At 43.2% G+C, this 22,700-nt stretch overlaps 1 protein-coding gene across 2 annotated transcripts in view; it reads right to left on the bottom strand.

Annotated features, from left to right (window-relative positions):
- Positions 1–22,700, bottom strand: part of unm_sa34860 (un-named sa34860) — a 168,868-nt gene that overhangs the window by 25,028 nt on the left and 121,140 nt on the right. The window contains exons 8-13 of one of the 2 annotated variants that reach the window (XM_045692702.2): positions 20,416–20,521; positions 7,910–7,977; positions 4,178–4,303; positions 3,881–4,066; positions 2,085–2,146; positions 763–972 (exon numbers count right to left, since the gene is read on the bottom strand). In XM_045692702.2, the coding sequence (XP_045548658.2) occupies positions 763–972; positions 2,085–2,146; positions 3,881–4,066; positions 4,178–4,303; positions 7,910–7,977; positions 20,416–20,521 (758 nt within the window). The remainder of the gene's footprint in view (positions 1–762; positions 973–2,084; positions 2,147–3,880; positions 4,067–4,177; positions 4,304–7,909; positions 7,978–20,415; positions 20,522–22,700) is intronic. The other variant, XM_045692703.2, reaches the window with a different exon arrangement.

The following is a 22,700-nucleotide window of genomic DNA, read 5'->3' as shown; positions in this document are numbered from 1 at the left end:
CCGTGTCACAATCAGTGACAGAACCTGCACAATCTGGGAGACACAATTATCAGGTTTAGAAAGCAAAATGGACACAGCTAGCTAACACTGCTACATACACACACTGCCTCAGACAGCCATGTAGAGACAGCTAGCTAACACTGCTACATACACACACTGCCTCAGACAGCCAAGTAGAGACAGCTAGCTAACACTGCTACACACACACACACACACACTCAGAGCTCTCACATATGAGCCTCAGACCTCACAGGGATCTGTGTGCATGCCATGCTTCACGTGCACACTCCCTCCTCCCACCCTGTCACTATCCTTCACTTGCACTCCCTCCCTGTCAAGCCCCCCCCCCCATGTAGTGGTCAATTGGAATCAGTAGAGCTAGAAGAGACGATGAACACAGACAGACAGACAGACAGACAGACAGACAGACAGACAGACAGACAGACAGACAGACAGACAGACAGACAGACAGACAGACAGACAGACAGACAGACAGACAGACAGACAGACAGACAGACAGACAGACAGACAGACAGACAGACAGAGACAGGAGAATCATGGCTGTGCTACTGCAAAGGGCTAACTAATAACAAGTCATGTTGGGGATGAGCGTGTGAGTCATTGTGTGACAGGAAGACAGACACACAGACAGTCTGAGACAGACACGCAGACAGACAGACAGACAGACAGACAGACAGACAGACAGACAGACAGACAGACAGACAGACAGACAGACAGACAGACAGACAGACAGACACTTACCCTGGTCGTATATGCAGCCTCTGCATCGTCCTCCAGGACTCTGGACAGGCCAAAGTCAGACACCTTACACACCAGGTTGCTGTTGACCAGGATGTTACGCGCCGCCAGGTCCCGGTGCACATATCCAATGTCAGACAGGTAGCGCATGCCTGACGCCATACCACGCAGCATCCCAACCAGCTGGATCACTGTGAACTGGCCATCGTTCTTCTACAGGAAGAAGAGGGAGGAAAAGCTCAGAGTATTTCCCTAATGACACCCCATTCCCTTTATAATGCACTACCTTTGACCAGGGACACCCCATTTCCTTTATAATGCACTACCTTTGACCAGGGACACCCCATTCCCTTTATAATGCACTACCTTTGACCAGGGACACCCCATTCCCTTTATAATGCACTACCTTTGACCAGGGACACCCCATTCCCTTTATAATGCACTACCTTTGACCAGGGACACCCCATTCCCTTTATAATGCACTACCTTTGACCAGGGACACCCCATTCCCTTTATAATGCACTACCTTTGACCAGGGACACCCCATTCCCTTTATAATGCACTACCTTTGACCAGGGACACCCCATTCCCTTTATAATGCACTACCTTTGACCAGGGACACCCCATTCCCTTTATAATGCACTACCTTTGACCAGGGACACCCCATTTCCTTTATAATGCACTACCTTTGACCAGGGACACCCCATTCCCTTTATAATGCACTACCTTTGACCAGGGACACCCCATTCCCTTTATAATGCACTACCTTTGACCAGGGACACCCCATTTCCTTTATAATGCACTACCTTTGACCAGGGACACCCCATTTCCTTTATAATGCACTACCTTTGACCAGGGACACCCCATTCCCTTTATAATGCACTACCTTTGACCAGGGACACCCCATTCCCTTTATAATGCACTACCTTTGACCAGGGACACCCCATTCCCTTTATAATGCACTACCTTTGACCAGGGACACCCCATTCCCTTTATAATGCACTACCTTTGACCAGGGACACCCCATTCCCTTTATAATGCACTACCTTTGACCAGGGACACCCCATTTCCTTTATAATGCACTACCTTTGACCAGGGACACCCAATTTCCTTTATAATGTACTATTCTTGATCGGGGGCACACACTCTATTCCCCTATGAGCCCTGGTCTAAATTAGTGCACTGTAAAGGGATTGGGGTGTCCCTGGTCTAAAGTAGTGCACTGTAAAGGGAAAAGGCTGGCATTTTGGACCCATTTTTAGACGTTGTGGTCATGACATTCAGACGTCAAAAGTGTCCAATGTCCAGTGATCCACATGGTTTACCTTGAGGAAGGTGTCCAGTGATCCGTTCTCCATGTACTCCGTGATGATCATCACAGGTTTTGCTGACAAAAGAATAGAGAATAATATTATATCAAACAGATGAGCAAGACGTCACCGCTGCAATGGAACCAGTGCGCGATGAGACAAGGATATCCCTGCCGGCAAAACCATCCCTAACCCGGACGATGCTGGGCCAATTGTGTGCCGCCCCATGGGCCTCCCGGTCGCGGCCGGCTGCGACAGAGCCTGGGCTCGAACCCAGAATCTCTAGTGGCACAGCTAGCACTGCAGTACCTTAGACCACTGCACCACCCGGGAGGCCCCTAAAACTTGTTTTTCAACCACTCCACAAATTTCTTGTTAACAAAGTATAGTTTCGACAAGTCAGTTAGGACATCTACATTGTGTATGGGTCAGAAGTTTACATACACTAAGTTGACTGTGCCTTTAAACAGCTTGGAAAATTCCAGAATATGATGTCATGGCTTTAGAAGCTTCTGATAGGCTAATTGACATAATTTGAGTCAATTGGAGGTGTACCTGTGGATGTATTTCAAGGCCTACCTTCAAACTCAGTGCCTCTTTGCTTGACATCATGGGAAAAATGTAAAGAAATCAGCCAAGACCCCAGAAAATAAATTGTAGACCTCCACAAGTCTGGTTCATCCTTGGGAGCAATTTCCAAACGCCTGAAGGTACCACGTTCATCTCTACAAACAATAGTACGCAAGTATAAACACCATGGGACCACGCAGCCGTCATACCGCTCAGGAAGGAGACGCGTTCTGTCTCCTAGAGATGATAGTACTTTCGTGCGAAAAGTGAAAATCAATCCCAGAACAGCAGCAAAGGACCTTGTGAAGATGCTGGAGGAAACAGGTACAAAAGTATCTATATCCACAGTAAAAAGTCCTATATTGACATAACTTGAAAGGCTGCTCAGCAAGGAAGAAGCCACTGCTCCAAAACCGTCATAAAAAAATCCAGACTACGGTTTGCAACTGCACATGGGGACAAAGATCGTACTTTTTGGAGAAATGCCCTCTGGTCTGATGAAACAAAAATAGAACTGTTTGGCCATAATGACCATTATTATGTTTGGAGGAAAAAACTTTGCTGCAGGAGGGACTAGTGCACTTCACAAAATAGATGGCATCATGAGGAGGGAACATTTTGTTGATATTTTGAAGCAACATCTCAAGACATCAGTCAGGAAGTTAAAGCTTGGTCGCAAATGGGTCTTCCAAATGGACAATGACCCCAAGCATACTTCCAAAGCTGTGGCAAAATGGCTTAAGGACAACAAAGTCAAGGTATTGGAGTGGCCATCACAAAGCCCTAACCTCAATCCATTTGTGGGCAGAACTGTTAAAAGCGTGTGTGAGCAAGGAGGCCTACAAACCTGACTCAGTTACACCAGCTCTGTCTGGAGGAACGGGCCAAAATTCACCCAACTTGTGGGAATCTTGTGGAAGGCTACACAAAACGTTTGACCCAAGTTAAATAATTTAAAGGCAATTCTACCAAATACTAATTGAGTGTAAACTTCTAACCCACTGGGAATGTGATGAAAGAAATTAAAGCTGAAATAAATCATTCTCTCTACTATTTATTCTGACATGTCACATTCTTAAAATAAAGTGGTGATCCTAACTGACCTAAGACACAGAATTTTTACTAGGATTAAATGTCAGGAATTGTGAAAAACTGAGTTTAAATGTATTTGGCTAAGGTGTATGTAAACTTCCGACATCAACTGTATTTTTACAGACAGAATGATATGAAACAAGACGTACTCTTGGTGACCACGCCTTCCAGGTGGATGATGTTTGGATGATCAAACTGTCCCATGATGGACGCCTCCCCTAGGAAGTCCCGCCTTTGTCGTTCTGTGTAACCTGCCTTCAAGGTCTTAATGGCTACTGGGAACTCCTTCTTACCAGGCAGACGGAGTGGGCCGCTGCACACCTCCCCAAACTCACCTGGAATAGAAACACAGTTAACCACCCCACAACAAATCCTGGAAGACATACATGTAAACACATTAACATTCAACCACAGTGTGTACGCATGCACACACACACTCCACTCACCAGCTCCGATGACTCTCTCAATTGTGATGCAGGAAACATCGATCTCCTTGGCGAACTCATGGACGGCCTGGTTGGGGTCCTCGTAGGTGTGGGGGTCGATATACGTACGCACCCCCGGGTACATAACTAGAGAGAGAGAGGACATACTCATATGTGTGGATATACATACATGGGTCTATACACAGTGCATTCGGGATGTATTCAGACCCATTGACTTTTCCCACATTTTGTTATGTTACAGCCTTATTTTAAAATTGATCCGATCATTTTTAACCTCATCAATCTACACACAATACCCCATAATGACATAACAATACCCCATAATGACATCACAATACCCCATAATGACATCACAATACCCCATCATGAAAAAGTGAAAACAGGTTTAAAAACATAAATACCGTGTTTTTTTTTTGTGTGTATTTTTTTAGTTGTTGTATTTTACCCAATTTCTTGACTCGTTGCTGCAACTCCCCAACGAGCTCAGGAGACAAAGGTCGAGTCATGCGTCCAGTGAAACATGACCCGCCAAACCACGCTTCTTAACACCCGCCTGCTTAACCTGGAAGCCAGCCGCACCATGATTTGACACGATTTGGAAAGGCACACACCTGTCTATATAATGTCCCACAGTTGACAAGGGCCGTGGTAAGGGAGGTGACCAAGAACCCGATGGTCACTCTGACAGAGCTCTAGCGTTCCTCTGTGGAGATGGAAGAACCTTCCAGCAGGACAACCATCTCTGCAGCACTCCACCAATCAGGCCTTTATGGTAGAGTGGCCAGACGGATGCCAATCCTCAGTAAAAGGCACATGACAGCTCACTTGGAGTTTACCAAAAGGCACCTAAAGGACTCTCAGACCATGAGAAACAAGATTCTCTGGTCTGATGAAACCAAGATTGAACTCTTTGACCTGAATGTCAAGTGTCACATCTGGAGGAAACTTGGCACCATCCCTACGGTGAAGCATGGTGGTGGCGGCATCATGCTGTGTGGATGTACTTCAGCGGCAGGGATTGGGAGATTAGTTAGGATCGAGGGAAAGATGAACGGAGCAAAGTACAGAACGATCCTTGATGAAAACTTGCTCCAGAGCACTCAGGACCTCAGACTGGGGCGAAGGTTCACCTTCCAACAGGACAACGACCCTAAGCAAACAGCCAAGACAACGCAGGAGTGGCTTCGGGACAAGTCTCTGAATGTCCTTGAGTGGCCCACCCAGAGCCCAGACATGAACTCGATCGAACATCTCTGGAGAGACCTGAAAATAGCTGTGCAGCGACGCTCCCCATCCAACCTGACAGAGCTTGAGCAGATCTGCAGAGAAGAATGGGAGAAACTCCCCAAATGCAGTTGAGCCAAGCTTGTAGCGTCATACCCAAGAAGACTCCAGGCAGTAATCTCTACCAAAGGTGCTTCAACAAAGTACTGAGTAAAGTAAATACTTATGTAAATATGAGATTTCAGTTTTTATTTTCAAATACATTTGCAAAAATGTTTACAAACCTGTTTTTCCATTGTCATTATGGTGTATTGTACATAGATTGATGAGGGGGGGAAAAAAACGATTTAATCAATTTCTGAATACGACTGTAACGTAACTAAATGTGGAAAAAGTTAAGGGGTCTGAATGCACTGTAGTCCCATAACTAGAGAGAGAAAGGAGATACTTGTAGGCGTTGGGGTCGATACACACTACCATTCAAAAGTTTGGGATCACTTAGAAATGTCCTTGTTTTCCATGAAAACATACATGAAATGAGTTGCAAAATTAATAGGAAATACAGTCAAGACGTTGACAAGGTTATTAAAAATGATTTTTAATTGAAATAATAATTGTGTCCTTCAAACTTTACTTTCGTCAAAGAATTGTCCATTTGCAGCAGTTACAGCCTTGCAGACCTTCGGCATTCTAGTTGTCAATTTGTTGAGGTAATCTGAAGACATTTCACCCCAATGCTTCCTGAAGCACCTCCCACAAATTGGATTGGCTTGATGGGCACTTCTTACGTACCATACGGTCAAGCTGCTCCCACAACAGCTCAATAGGGTTGAGATCCGGTGACTGTGCTGGCCGCTCCATTATAGACAGAAAACCAGCTGACTGCTTCTTCCCTAAATAGTTCTGTCATAGTTTGGAGCTGTCCTTTGGGTCATTGTCCTGTTGTAGGAGGCAGTTTGCTCTGTTCTGGGAAGGGAGTAGTACACATCGTTGTACGAGATCTTCAGTTGCTTGGAAATTTCTCACATGGAATAGCCTTCATTTCTCAGAACAAGAATAGATTAATAGGAAATTGGCTCCAATGAAGCGCCGTCCACAGGGTATGGCATGACGTTGCAAAATGGAGTGATAACCTTCCTTCTTCAAGATCCCTTTTACCCTGTACAAATCTCCCACTTTACCACCACCAAAGCAGCCCAAGACCATCACATTGCCTCTACCATGCTAGACAGATGGCATCAAACACTCCTCCAGTATCTTTTCATTTTTTCTGCATCTCACGAATGTTCTTCTTTGTGACCCGAACACCTCAAACTTAGATTTGTCTGTCCATAACACTTTTTTCAATTTTCCTCTGTCCACTGTCTGTGTTCTTTTGCCCATCTTAATCTTTTCTTTTAGTTGGCCAGTCTGAGATATGGCTTTTTCTTTGCAACTCTGCCTAGAAGGCCATCATCCCAGAGTCGCCTCTTCACTGTTGACATTGAGACTGGTGTTTTGCGGGTATAATTTAATGAAGCTGCCATTTGAGTACCTGTGAGGCGTCTGTTTCTCAAACTAGACACTCTAATGTACTTGTCCTCTTGCTCAGTTGTGCATCGGGGCCTCTCACTCCTCTTTCTATTCTGGTTAGGGCCAGTTTGCGCTGTTCTGAGAAGGGAGGGCAATTTCTCACATTGAATAGCCTTCATTTCTCAGAACAAGAATAGACTGACGAGTTTCAGAAGAAAGTGCTTTGTTTCTGGCCATTTTGAGCCTGTAATCGAACCCACAAATGCTGATGCTCCAGATACTCAACTAGTCTAAAGGCCAGTTTTATTGCTTCTTTAAATCAGGACAACAGTTTTCAGCTGTGCTAACATAATTGCAGAAGGGTTTTCTAATGATCAATTAGCCTTTTAAAATGATAAACTTGGATTAGCTAACACAATGGGCCATTGGAACACAGGAGTGATGGTTGCTGATAATGGGCCTCTGTACACCTATGTAAATATTCCATTAAAAAAAATCTGCCGTTTCCAGCTACAATAATCATTTACAACATTAACAATGTCTACACTGTATTTCTAATCAATTTGATGTTATTTTAATGGACAAAAAAAAATGCTTTTCTTTCAAAAACAAGGACATTTCTAAGTGAGCCCAAACTTTTGAACGGTAATGTGTCTATATGTCAGAGCGGCATTGGACTAAAATACAGTGGCAATAGTATAGAATACAGTATATACACATATGAGACGGGTGATGCAATATTTACAAACAATTAAAGTGACTAAGAGACCGTAGAATAGTACAAGAGTACACATATGAGATGAGTAATGCAAGATATGGAGACGTGATTAAAGTGGCTAGTGACTCCTAGTCTATGTCTATAGGCAGCAGCCTTTGATGTGCTGGAGATGGCTGTCTAACAGTCAGTGGTGTAGTATGGAATGCAATACAGTGTGTGTGTGTGTGTGTGTGTGTGTGTGTTGTGTGTGTGTGTGTGTGTGTGCGTGCGTAACTTACTGTGGCCGTTGTGGAAGTGTATCTTCTCTTCATCAGGTTCCTGCTTGGCCTTGCTGTAGCCACACCGCCTGAGAGATTTACCACATACATGACGCTGTATTAAAGTCATGTTACAACACACACACACACACACACACACACACACACACACACACACACACACACACACACACACACACACACACACACACACACACACACACACACACACACACACACACACACACACGCTTTGCGCAGAGATCCTATATGAGCTAAATCATATACATGAGAGCAGAGATCCTATATGAGCTAAATCATATACAGGAGAGCAGAGATCCTATATGAGCTAAACCATATACAGGAGAGCAGAGATCCTATATGAGCTAAACCACACACAGGAGAGCAGAGATCCTAAATGAGCACACACGTGCTTCTAGACCTGCATTGCTTGCTGTTCGGGGTTTTAAGCTGGGTTTCTGTACAGCGCTTTGTGGCATCAGCTGATGTAAGAAGGGCTATAAATAAATTTGATTTGAATAGAGCAGAGGTCCTATACGAGATAAACAACATACAGGAGAGCAGTGATCCCATCTGCAGCGCTCTCTCTGCTCTCTTTCTCTCTGCTCTCTCAATTCTCTCTCTCTGCTCTCTTTCTGCTATCTCAATTCTCTCTCTCTGCTCTCTTTCTGCTATCTCAATTCTCTCTCTCTGCTCTCTTTCTCTCTGCTCTCTCAATTCTCTCTCTCTGCTATCTCAATTCTCTCTCTCTGCTCTTTCTTTCTCTATGCTCTCGGTCTCTGTTCTCTGCTCTTTCTTTCTCTCTGCTCTCTCAATTCTCTGCATAGGGAGTAAACATCCCTCTACAGTGGTGCTGCAAACAAACATCTCAAGTCAATATTATGACAAGATGGACCCGAGATAAAGCAGATGAAAAGTGAGGACATTGATTTTTAAATCTGATCCTGTTCTCACACAGTGCAGAGAGCTGCTACAAATTCCATGATACCGTCCAACATACAGGACACAGAGCCTGGAGCTGGGGACTGCGCTGGCTTGTTGTTACTGGGAATATTGGGTTGACATTTTGAAGGGCAATCTGGTGATGGGGACTAGGCTTGCCTCCATGGATGAGGGGAGTTTGGACAAGCGTTTTTGGAGGGCATCAACAGCAGTAGTATCCCAGTAAGACAGGACAGGGCTGTGGTTGCCTGGGGACTGGAGGCAGTGAAACACGAGGCCATTCCGATGATGAGTCAGTCAGTCAGAAACAGTCGGAGGGGAGGGGGGGGGGTATTGAAGATTAAAGCCTACCTCCCCTTCTATCACAGTTTCATTTCCCCGCCGTGGTAAGTGACAATGTTACATCAGTTTATTAATTAGCTTTGTTATCACTCCATCTATTCCCTCATACCTCTATCCCCAACCACCACATTCACAAGCATAGAACCACTAGTATACTATATAACCACTAGTATACTATAGAACCACTAGTATACTATATAACCACTAATATACTATAGAACCACTAGTATACTATATAACCACTAATATACTATAGAACCACTAGTATACTATATAACCACTAATATACTATAGAACCACTAGTATACTATATAACCACTAGTATACTATAGAACCACTAGTATACTATAGAACCACCAGTATACTATAGAACCACCAGTATACTATAGAACCACTAATATACTATAGAACCACTAGTATACTATATAACCACTAATATACTATATAACCACTAGTATACTATAGAACCACTAGTATACTATAGAACCACTAGTATACTATAGAACCACTAGTATACTATAGAACCACTAATATACTATATAACCACCAGTATACTATGTAACCACTAGTATACTATATAACCACCAGTATACTATATAACCCACCAGTATACTATAGAACCACCAGTATACTATAGAACCACGAGTAAACTATATAACCACTAGTATACTATATAACCACCAGTATACTATATAACCACTAGTATACTATATAACCACTAGTATACTATATAACCACTAGTATACTATAGAACCATTAGTATACTATAGAACCACTAGTATACTATATAACCAACAGTATACTATATAACCACTAGTATACTATATAACCACTAACAATACTATATAAACACTAACAATACTATAAAACCACTAGTATACTATATAACCACTATTATACTATAGAACCACTAGCATACTATATAACCAGTATTATACTATAGAACCACTAGTATACCATAGAACCACTAGTATACTATATAACCACTATTATACTATAGAACCACTAGTATACTATAGAACCACTAATATACTATAGAACCACTAGTATACCATATAACCACTATTATACTATAGAACCACTAGTATACTATATAACCAGTATTATACTATAGAACCACTAGTAAACTATATAACCACTAATATACTATAGAACCACTAACAATACAAGATAACTAGAGCCACTTTTTTTGCAGCAATTACAGCTACAAGTCCCTTGAGGTATGTCTCTAAAAGCTTGGCACATCTAGCCACTGGGATTTTTGCCAATTCTTCAAGGCAAAACTGCTCCAGCTCCATCAAGTTGGATGGGTTCCGCTGGTGTACAGCAATCTTTAAGTCATACTACAGATTCTCAATTGGATTGAGGTCTGGGCTTTGACTAGGCCATTCCAAGACATTTAAATGTTTCCCCTTAAACCACTCGAGTGTTGCTATAGCAGTATGCTTAGGGTCATTGTCCTGCTGGAAGGTGAACCTCCGTCCCAGTCTCAAATCTCTGGAAGACTGAAACCCGTTTCCCTCAAGAATTTCCCTGTATTTAGTGCCATCCATCATTCCTTCAATCCTGACCAGTTTCCCAGTCCCTGCCGATGAAAAACATTCCCACAGCATGATGCTGCCACCACCATGCTTCACTGTGGGGATGGTATTCTCGGGTTGATGAGAGGTGTTGGATTGCGCCAGACATAGCGACTTCCTTGATTGACAAAAAGCTACATTTTTCGTCTCATCTGACCAGAGTACATTCTTTCATATGTTTGGGGAGTCTCCCACATGGCTTTTGGCTAACACCAAACGTGTTTGCTTATTTTGTTCTTGAAGCAATGGCTTTTTTTCTGGCCACTCTTCCATAAAGCCCAGCTCTGTGGAGTGTACGGCTTAAACTGGTCCTATGGACAGATACTCCAATCTCTGCTGTGGAGCTTTGCAGCTCCTTCAGGGTTATCTTTGGTCTCTTCGTTGCCTCTCTGATTAATGCCCTCCTTGCCTGGTCTGTGAGTTTTGGTGGGCGGCCCTCTCTTGGCAGGTTTGTTGTGGTGCCATATTCTTTCAATTTTTTAATAATGGATTTAATGGTGCTCCGTGGGATGTTCAAAGTTTTGGATATTTTTTTATAACTCAACCCTGATCTGTACTTCTCCACAACTTTGTCCCTGACCTGTTTGGAGAGCTCCTTGGTCTTCAAGGTGCCACTTGCTTGGTGGTGCCGCTTGCTTAGTGGCGTTGCAGACTCTGGGGCCTTTCAGAACAGGTGTATATATACTGAGATCATGTGGACACTTAGATTGCACACAGGTGGACTTTATTTAACCAATTAGGTTACTTCTGAAGGTAATTAGTTGCACCAGATCTGATTTAGGGGCTTCATAGCAAAGGGGGTGAATACATATGCACTCACCACTTTAGTTTTAAATTTTTTTGAAATTTTTGAATCAAGGTATTTTTTTAATTTCACTTCACCAATTTGGAATATTTTGTGTATGTCCATTACATGAAATCCAAATAAAAAAATATATTCAAATTACAGGTTGTAATGCAACAAAATAGGAAAAACACCAAGAGGGATGAATACTTTTGCAAGGCACTGTAAGTGGGCTCTTGAGGGGTGTAGACACTGGTAGGAGGGGGCACCTCAGCCTTTTGTGATCTGGACGGACCATAAGAACTTGGTCGCCATTCAAGAAGCCAAGAGGTTGAATGCTCGCCAGGATAGGTGGGCTCTGTTTTTTAACAGGTTAGATTTCACACTAACCTATCGGCTGGGATACAAGAATCAGAAGGCAGATGCCCTGTCCCGCCAACACGATGTCTCTAATGAGGAGAGGGACCCCGAGCCCATAATCCCCAGCTCATGAATTGTGGCCCCTGTGATATGGAGTATTGAGACCACCTTTCTGACAAGCCCAGACCCGTGAACCTGACCTCGGCGAGGGACCCACTAACAGACTTGATGTTCCGCGATCAGCCCGGTCCCGAGTACTACAATGGGGACACCCAAATTGATGGAGGATGTGATATCCTTTGTTGCGACCGGTTGTGCCCAAAGCAAGTCTTCACGTTAGTGACCGGCCGGGTTGCTCCAACCTCTGCCCATCCCCATCCTGGTCTCATCTGTCTGTAGACTTTATCACAGGGTTACCTCCATCTCAAGGGCTTACCACATCCTGGTGGTCGTCAATCGGTTCTTCAAGGCAGCCAATTTCATCATCTTACCCAAGTTGCCTTCAGTGAAGGAGTCCGCTGACCTCATGATTATCCGTGTCTTTCAACTACACAGACTTCCCCAGGACATTATCTCAGATTGTGGGCCCCAGTTCGTCACACGGTATTGGAAGGCCTTCTGTTCCCTGTTGGGGCCATCAGTGAGTCTCTCATCGGGGTTCCACCCGAGTTGGACAAGTTCCTCCGCTGCTTCGTCTCCACTCAATACATCCATGATGATACTGCTGTTGTAAATCAATACATCCACGATGATAGTGCTGCTGTAAATCAATACAGCCACGATGATACTGCTGTTGTAAATCAATACATCCACGATGATAGTGCTGCTGTAAATCAATACATCCACGATGATACTGCTGTTGTAAATCAATACATCTACGATGATACTGCTGTTGTAAATCAATACATCTACGATGATACTGCTGTTGTAAATCAATACATCTAGCTTTACCACTCTGACATCACTGATGTGGAGTACAGCTCCGCTGGTATGTGGCAGCTCCCGTCCCTGTTAGTTTACTTTTCCAAGCTGGCTTCTTCTTCTTTGCCAGAGACTCCTGTCTTACGTTGGGATCGCCGTCTCACACTGTTCTGATCTGTCTGCGGCGAGGCTCAGGCATCTGAGGCGGAGGCTCGAATCAAATGAAGAGACTCTTTCGTCAGCAACATTGCAACGTTGATTGTCAAACTCAATATCTGATCCCCTATCCGACTCCAGATCATGTAAATTCTGCGTCCATTCGTTTGATTCGGCTTGCCGTTGTGAACTACACACGTGTAGTATGTTGTACTCAGTGTCTGATTAGACCGCCCACAACGCCCACAAATCTTCCTCATCATTACACTATTGTTCTAAATTCAAATCATCCTCTTCGCCTTCATCATTCAGATCATTCAAATTCAATTGTGATATCAAATCACACGCTCAATTATCAGTTTCTATCTGGTTTCTATCGCCCAATCATCCATTGACGACGTTGATTATGTGAGGAGAGAGATACATTAGCGCCTGGGTACCAACGTCCTTCTGTCTTTCTGTGACTCATTTCAGGAAGATAGGTGAATGTCGCACGTCACCACTTCACAGGAATTTGAACATAAACATAAATTCTTAGGGGACTGAAATGCCTTCTGTAACATGTGAAATTCATGTGCCTTAATAACAAGCTTGTATGCCATCTGTAAATAGGAATACAATTGTTCAATGACCAGCCTAGTTGGTTTAGCCACGGAAAAAGCCAGGAATCTTCCCACTAATCATGATTGGCTGAGATAATGAGTGGGCTAGACATGCCGAGAGATGAGTTCTGATTGGTCTGCTATGTAGCATGCTTCTGTCTATAACATGAGCTGCTCAGTATGTGTAGGTAATCCTTTCTACTGCAGCACTGCAAAAGTGTTGCTACTTCTCTCCATTTTTTTCTGGAGGACGATCATGTCATGCTGACTCAATCAGACAATGAGGAAATCCCTGATTTAGGTCAAAACATTTTAATTGAATCAGACATTGTAGAGTCTTCTGAAACGGTTGATCGGTGTTGTTGTCACAGAAGAAGTTGACCAAGTTTTGAAATCTGTGGAATGCCAGGTGGAAGCAGAAAAGTATAGCTAATGAGATGAAGAAAATTCTGGCGTTTATTGCAAATATGCGGAGGGAGTCAAAAAGAGAACACACAGCCTAATGCTAGCTAACATTGAACCTAATTGGTTAGCTTTAGCTACGTGCAGTTTTATGCATGGTGGCTAGCTATGACAATCAGTTTGTATTGCTAGTAGTATGGGCTGGGATTATTGCCGCATTCAAAACAACTGAGAACTCGGAAAATCTCTGACTTCCGACTTCAGTGTGTTCAAGACAACTGAGAACTCGGGGGGGGGGGGGAACTAGTTCCCACTGGGAAAATGTATTTTATAACGGTCATCCAACTCAGAATTTCAACTCGGGAACTCGGGTCTATTTCTAGAGCCCCGACTTTCCGACCTGAAGATCACTGATGTCATGATTTTACCTCTATTTTTCCAAGTTCCCAGTTGTCTTGAAAGCACCATTAGGTTAACTGTTTAGTTAGCTAGCTAGCTACATGTCTAACCAAAAGACTCCACTTCGCCAGATGATCACATGACCCATCAAGTTCACCATGTGTATCTGGGGGGGATTAGGACCATCTATTGTATTTCATGAACATGTTTACATGTCTAGACAATAGGGACCCATCCACTTAGCTAGATGTGGCTGGGTTATAGCATTTCCTTCACATGACCCATCAATTTAGACCAGTATGTCTGGGTAAGAATCATCTAATCATTATAAAATATTTATACAATATTTTTCTCGACACTTTCTGTTTTTGATATTGCTACTATGCAAGTAACCATTTCACTGTACCGTTCACACCTTCTGTATCCTGTGTATGCGACAAATACACTTAGATTTTATTTGATATAGTGTGTTTACCAGAGATGGTAATGTGAAGAACAACATGACCTGCACCAAAGTCATATTAGGATACAGGCCAAGGACTAGATGAATTGTATTTTACCTGGAGTTTTTCCTTATTGTAGGCTACTACTTTCACCACTTTTAGTCTTGAAATCTTTGGTTGTTCACTACACTACTGTATTCACTCTGTTTAGCACACGGCCTCATATGTGAATCCTTAAAGAGATGGGTGGGGCCAAGGCTTAAGAGGGTGTGAGTGATGCTGAATGGGTGTAGACAAAATAGAGCTCTCCAGTAGGTGGAACAAAACATTCAAGGGACATTTTCTTAAAAGTGGGTTTACAAGTTGATCAACTTTCAAAGCAGAATTACTTTATCATTATTCAACTGCAGTGTATGACATACCATTTTCTGAGTCTCTACTTTTAACCAATGTAAAAACAAAAACAACATTTAAATGTTGCTATTTAGTACCAAATTGAGGCGTTCGGTCACGTTTGTCTTGGCCCCTTAAGTTAGCAATTACTGTAAAAAAAAAGAAAATAAGAACAGGTAAACAGCCTCTAAATACTTTTCTTTTTTTTTTTTTTAAAGAGTGCGCCTCCCGAGTGGCACAGCGGTCTAAGGCACTGCTTCGCAGCGCTTGAGTCGTCACTACAGACCCGGGTTTGATACCAGGCTGTGTCACAACCGGCAGTGACCGTAAGTCCCATAAGGCGGCACCCAGCATCGTCCGGGTTAGGGGTGGGTTTGCCCGGAGGGGGGGCTTTACAAGGCTCATCGTGCACTAGCGACTCCTTGTGGTGGGCCGGGCGCCTGCAGGCTGACCTCGGTCGTTAGTTGAACAGTGTTTCCTCCGAAACATTGGTGAGGGTGGGTGTTAAGAAGCGCGGTTTGGCGGGTCATGTTTCGGAGGATGTATGACTCGACCTTCACCTCTCCCGAGCCCGTTGGGGAGTTGCAACAATGAGCCAAGATTGTAATTGAAATTGGGAGAAAACGGGGGTAAAATTTTAAACATGACTACCGAAAAGTCAGGGAAGGAGCAGGACATTGCAATTTTTTTGTATTTATTTATTTATTTATTTACAAAATCAAATGTCAGTGGCCATTGGCCTATGGTGGTTGCAGTGTTTTTAAAGGGGGGCTACTGTGTGAGGGATCGGCTATATTTTACGGGGGGCAACTGGGAGGCCAAAGATTTATCTAAAGTACTGAGGCCAAGGCCACGGCAGGATGGGATCTATCTAAAGTACTGAGGCCAAGGCCACGGCAGGATGGGATCTATCTAAAGTACTGAGGCCAAGGCTACGGCAGGATGGGATCTATCTAAAGTACTGAGGCCAAGGCTACGGCAGGATGGGATCTATCTAAAGTACTGAGGCCAAGGCTACGGCAGGATGGGATCTATCTAAAGTACTGAGGCCAAGGCTACGGCAGGATGGGATCTATCTAAAGTACTGAGGCCAAGGCCACGGCAGGATGGGATCTATCTAAAGTACTGAGGCCAAGACCACAGCTAAGGCAAGATGGGGTCTATCTAAAGTACTGAGGCCAAGACTACGGCTACGGCAGGATGGGATCTATCTAAAGTACTGAGGCCAAGGCCACAGCTAAGGCAAGATGGGGTCTATATAAAGTACTGAGGCCAAGACAACGGCTAAGGCAGGATGGGATCTATCTAAAGTACTGAGTCCAAGACCACGGCAGGATGGGATCTATCTAAAGTACTGAGGCCAAGGCTACGGCAGGATGGGATTTATCTAAAGTACTGAGGCCAAGGCTACGGCAGGATGGGATCTATCTAAAGTACTGAGGCCAAGACCACAGCAGGATGGGATCTATCTAAAGTACTGAGGCCAAGGCTACGGCAGGATGGGATCTATCTAAAGTACTGAGGCCAAGACCACAGCTAAGGCAAGATGGGGTCTATCTAAAGTACTGAGGCCAAGACCACAGCTAAGGCAAGATGGGGTCTATCTAAAGTACTGAGGCCAAGACCACAGCTAAGGCAAGATGGGGTCTATCTAAAGTACTGAGGCCAAGACCACAGCTAAGGCAAGATGGGGTCTATCTAAAGTACTGAGGCCAAGACCACAGCTAGGGCAGGATGGGATTTATCTAAAGTACTGAATCCAAGGCTACGGCAGGATGGGATCTATCTAAAATACTGAGGCCAAGACCACAGCTAGGGCAGGATGGGATTTATCCAAAGTACTGAGGCCAAGACCACGGCAGGATGGGATCTATCTAAAGTACTGAGGCCAAGACTACAGCTAAGGCAAGATGGGATTTATCTAAAGTACTGAGGCCAAGGCTACGGCAGGATGGGATCTATCGTATTGAGGTGCCTAGTATGTTGCAGTTCGGATGCTCCTCCTCTAAAGGCAGGAGTACAGGTACTCTTCCTAGCTCTTTATCTCTGGAATTCTAAATGGGGAACCTGACAGGCTTAAAACAAAGGTTACATCTCGGTTCAAGGATACTGAGTGAAACGGAGAACATAACATCTCCACAAACAGCCCAGAGGAGAAGAGAAGAGCGATCACTTATTTCAGACAGCCAGTACCACCATCCTTGCTCTGCTCTCAATTCCCTGCCACAGAAACGGTGGACAGGTAGAACACAGAAACGGCGGACAGGTAAAACACAGAAACGGTGGACAGGTAGGACAGGTAAAACACAGAAACGACGGACAGGTAAAAACACAGAAACGGTGGACAGGTAAAACACAGAAACGGTGGACAGGTAGGACAGGTAAAACACAGAAACGGTGGACAGGTAAAACACAGAAACGACGGACAGGTAAAACACAGAAACGACGGACAGGTAAAACACAGAAACGACGGACAGGTAAAACACAGAAACGACGGACAGGTAAAACACAGAAACGGCGGACAGGTAAAACACAGAAACGGTGGACAGGTAGGACAGGTAAAACGCAGAAACGGTGGACAGGTAGGACAGGTAAAACACAGAAACGACGGACAGGTAAAACACAGAAACGGCGGACAGGTAAAACACAGAAATGGTGGACAGGTAGGACAGGTAAAACACAGAAACGGTGGACAGGTAGGACAGGTAAAACACAGAAACGGTGGACAGGTAGGACAGGTAAAACACAGAAACGGCGGACAGGTAAAACACAGAAACGGTGGACAGGTAGGACAGGTAAAACACAGAAACGGTGGACAGGTAGGACAGGTAAAACACAGAAACGGTGGACAGGTAGGACAGGTGAAACACAGAAACGGTGGACAGGTAGGACAGGTAAAACACAGAAACGGTGGACAGGTAGGACAGGTAAAACACAGAAACGGTGGACAGGTAGGACAGGTAAAACACAGAAACGGTGGACAGGTAGGACAGGTAAAACACAGAAACGGTGGACAGGTAGGACAGGTAAAACACAGAAACGGCGGACAGGTAAAACACAGAAACGGTGGACAGGTAGGACAGGTAAAACACAGAAACGGTGGACAGGTAGGACAGGTAACACACAGAAACGGTGGACATGTAGGACAGGTAAAACACAGAAATGGTGGACAGGTAGGACAGGTAAAACACAGAAACGGTGGACAGGTAGGACAGGTAAAACACAGAAACGGTGGACAGGTAGGACAGGTAAAACACAGAAACGGCGGACAGGTAAAACACAGAAACGGTGGACAGGTAGGACAGGTAAAACACCCTCCAAACAATAGATTGTCTTTAAAGCAGTAGCTATTGTCAAGCTGTCAGTTTCCAGATTGTATCTCTTGTGGGGAAAATCTCTCTGAAGAAGGAACACTGCCATTACCTTGCTCTCAAACTAAGGTGCAGGAATTGCACAGGCTGCAGTCAGCAACTTATTGTAGGCCTAAGGAAAGATGTCCTTATTAAAATGTATCCAGAGTTTGATGTTATTGTGTTGGATATAATGAGAATATTGAAATGGCCAAATATTGAACCCTGTGAATACTGAACCCTGTGAATATTGAAGCCTGTGAATACTGAACCCTGTGAATACTGAACCCTGTGAATACTGAACCCTGTGAATACTGAACCCTGTGAATATTGAACCCTGTGAATACTGAACCCTGTGAATACTGAACCCTGTGAATATTGAACCCTGTGAATATTGAACCCTGTGAATATTGAACCCTGTGAATACTGAACCCTGTGAATACTGAACCCTGTGAATATTGAACCCTGTGAATACTGAACCCTGTGAATACTGAACCCTGTGAATACTGAACCCTGTGAATACTGAACCCTGTGAATATTGAACCCTGTGAATATTGAACCCTGTGAATATTGAACCCTGTGAATACTGAACCCTGTGAATACTGAAGTCTTGCAGTACTGTATGTGTTAATATTTTCCTTCTGTGGCAGAAATGATCCAAATGGCACCATGTTGCTCTACGGTGCTGGTATTGTTGTTGTCAGCAGCAGGCCAGTCATAGTACTGTGACTGCTGGTATTGTTGTTGTTCAGCAGCAGGCCAGTCATAGTACTGTGACTGCTGGTATTGTTGTTGTCAGCAGCAGGCCAGTCATAGTACTGTGACTGCTGGTATTGTTGTTGTTCAGCAGCAGGCCAGTCATAGTACTGTGACTGCTGGTATTGTTGTTGTCAGCAGCAGGCCAGTCATAGCACTGTGACTGCTGGTATTGTTGTTGTCAGCAGCAGGCCAGTCATAGTACTGTGACTGCTGGTATTGTTGTTGTCAGCAGCAGGCCAGTCATAGTACTGTGACTGCTGGTATTGTTGTTGTTCAGCAGCAGGCCAGTCATAGTACTGTGACTGCTGGTATTGTTGTTGTTCAGCAGCAGGCCAGTCATAGTACTGTGACTGCTGGTATTGTTGTTGTTCAGCAGCAGGCCAGTCATAGTACTGTGACTGCTGGTATTGTTGTTGTTCAGCAGCAGGCCAGTCATAGCACTGTGACTGCTGCTCTATGGTGTTGGTGTTGTCATGCAAAGTAACCTGTGCGGCGTGCGTGAAACAGGATATTGTCTCTGCCTCAGCTTCCTGTGAGGGTATGAGAACAACCATAGAGTAGAATGACGGAAATCATCATTGTATTTCTATGAGAACAGCCCCACCTCCCCATGCTGTAGCCTTCCACACCCCAGACACATGGTAATGCCTGTTAGTTCATCAGCAAGCACAGCAATACAACATGACCAGAGATACCTCAAATATTACAGACAGGGCCACAGACAGGGACAGGCAGGGGACAGAGACAGGGACAGGCAGGAGACAGGGACAGGCAGGGGACAGAGACAGGGACACAGACAGGGACAAGGCAGGGGACAGAGACAGGCAGGGGCAGAGACAGGGACACAGACAGGGACAAGGCAGGGGACAGAGACAGGGACACAGAAAGGGACAGGCAGGGGACAGAGACAGAGACACAGAAAGGGACAGGCAGGGGACAGAGACAGGGACACAGAAAGGGACAAGGCGGGGGCCAAGACAGGGACACAGACAGGGACACAGAAAGGGACAAGGCAGGGGACAGAGACAGGGATACAGAAAGGGACAGAGACAGAGACAGAGATATAATCTTACCTTCCACTAAGCAGTAAGCCAGTCACCAGGGCCAGTAGTATAACGCCTACAGTGATGGCTACAGCGACGATGGGGAACTGCGACCGGTCACTGGATGCAGCTACTGCTGGGGAAGAGCAGCCTGTTAGCGGGGACCCTGACACATTACAGTCTATAGTTCCTATAATAAACAGTCTATAGGTCCTATAATAAACAGTCTATAGGTCCTATAATAAACAGTCTATAGGTCCTATAATAAACAGTCTATAGGTCCTATAATAAACAGTCTATAGGTCCTATAATAAACAGTCTATAGTTCCTATAATAAACAGTCTATAGGTCCTATAATAAACAGTCTATAGTTCCTATAATAAACAGTCTATAGTTCCTATAATAAACAGTCTATAGGTCCTATAATAAACAGTCTATAGGTCCTATAATAAACAGTCTATAGGTCCTATAATAAACAGTCTATAGGTCCTATAATAAACAGTCCATATAGGTCCTATAATAAACAGTCTATAGGTCCTATAATAAACTGTCTACATAGGTCCTATAATAAACAGTCTATATAGGTCCTATAATAAACAGTCTATATAGGTCCTATAATAAACAGTCTATATAGGTCCTATAATAAACAGTCTATATAGGTCCTATAATAAACAGTCTATAGGTCCTATAATAAACAGTCTATATAGGTCCTATAATAAACAGTCTATATAGGTCCTATAATAAACAGTCTATAGGTCCTATAATAAACAGTCTATAGGTCCTATAATAAACAGTCTATATAGGTCCTATAATAAACAGTCTATAGGTCCTGTAATAAACAGTCTATATAGGTCCTATAATAAACAGTCTATATAGGTCCTATAATAAACAGTCTATATAGGTCCTATAATAAACAGTCTATATAGGTCCTATAATAAACAGTCTATAGGTCCTATAATAAACAGTCTATAGGTCCTATAATAAACAGTCTATAGGTCCTATAATAAACAGTCTATAGGTCCTGTAATAAACAGTCTATATAGGTCCTGTAATAAACAGTCTATATAGGTCCTGTAATAAACAGTCTATATAGGTCCTATAATAAACAGTCTATATAGGTCCTGTAATAAACAGTCTATAAGGTCCTGTACTAAACAGTCTATAGGTCCTATAATAAACAGTCTATAGGTCCTATAATAAACAGTCTATAGGTCCTATAATAAACAGTCTATATAGTTCCTATAATAAACAGTCTATATAGGTCCTATAATAAACAGTCTATATAGGTCCTATAATAAACAGTCTATAGGTCCTATAATAAACAGCCTGTTAGCGGGGACCCTAACACATTACAGTCTATAGTTCCTGTACTAAACCAACTATATAGGTCCTATAATAAACAGTCTATATAGGTCCTATAATAAACAGTCTATATACGTCCTATAATAAACAGTCTATATAGGTCCTATAATAAACAGTCTATATAGGTCCTATAATAAACAGTCTATAGGTCCTATAATAAACAGTCTATAGGTCCTATAATAAACAGTCTATATAGGTCCTATAATAAACAGTCTATAGGTCCTATAATAAACAGTCTATAGTTCCTATAATAAACAGTCTATATAGGTCCTGTACTAAACAGTCTATATAGGTCCTGTACTAAACAGTCTATAGGTCCTGTAATAAACAGTCTATAGGTCCTATAATAAACAGTCTATATAGGTCCTATAATAAACAGTCTATATAGGTCCTATAATAAACAGTCTATAGGTCCTATAATAAACAGTCTATAGGTCCTATAATAAACAGTCTATATAGGTCCTGTAATAAACAGTCTATAGGGTCCTGTAATAAACAGTCTATAGGTCCTATAATAAACAGTCTATAGGTCCTATAATAAACAGTCTATAGGTCCTATAATAAACAGTCTATAGGTCCTATAATAAACAGTCTATAGGTCCTATAATAAACAGTCTATAGGTCCTATAATAAACAGTCTATATAGGTCCTATAATAAACAGTCTATATAGGTCCTATAATAAACAGTCTATATAGGTCCTATAATAAACAGTCTATATAGGTCCTATAATAAACAGTCTATATAGGTCCTATAATAAACAGTCTATAGGTCCTATAATAAACAGTCTATAGGTCCTATAATAAACAGTCTATAGGTCCTATAATAAACAGTCTATAGGTCCTATAATAAACAGTCTATAGGTCCTATAATAAACAGTCTATATAGGTCCTGTAATAAACAGTCTATATAGGTCCTGTACTAAACAGTCTATAGGTCCTATAATAAACAGTCT

This window comes from Salmo salar, chromosome 13 (genome assembly GCF_965601325.2).
Source record: "Salmo salar chromosome 13, fSalSal1, whole genome shotgun sequence".
Lineage (NCBI taxonomy): Eukaryota > Metazoa > Chordata > Actinopteri > Salmoniformes > Salmonidae > Salmo > Salmo salar.
Note: the sequence above shows the minus strand (reverse complement) of the source record. Positions and strands in the feature narration are given on the sequence as shown.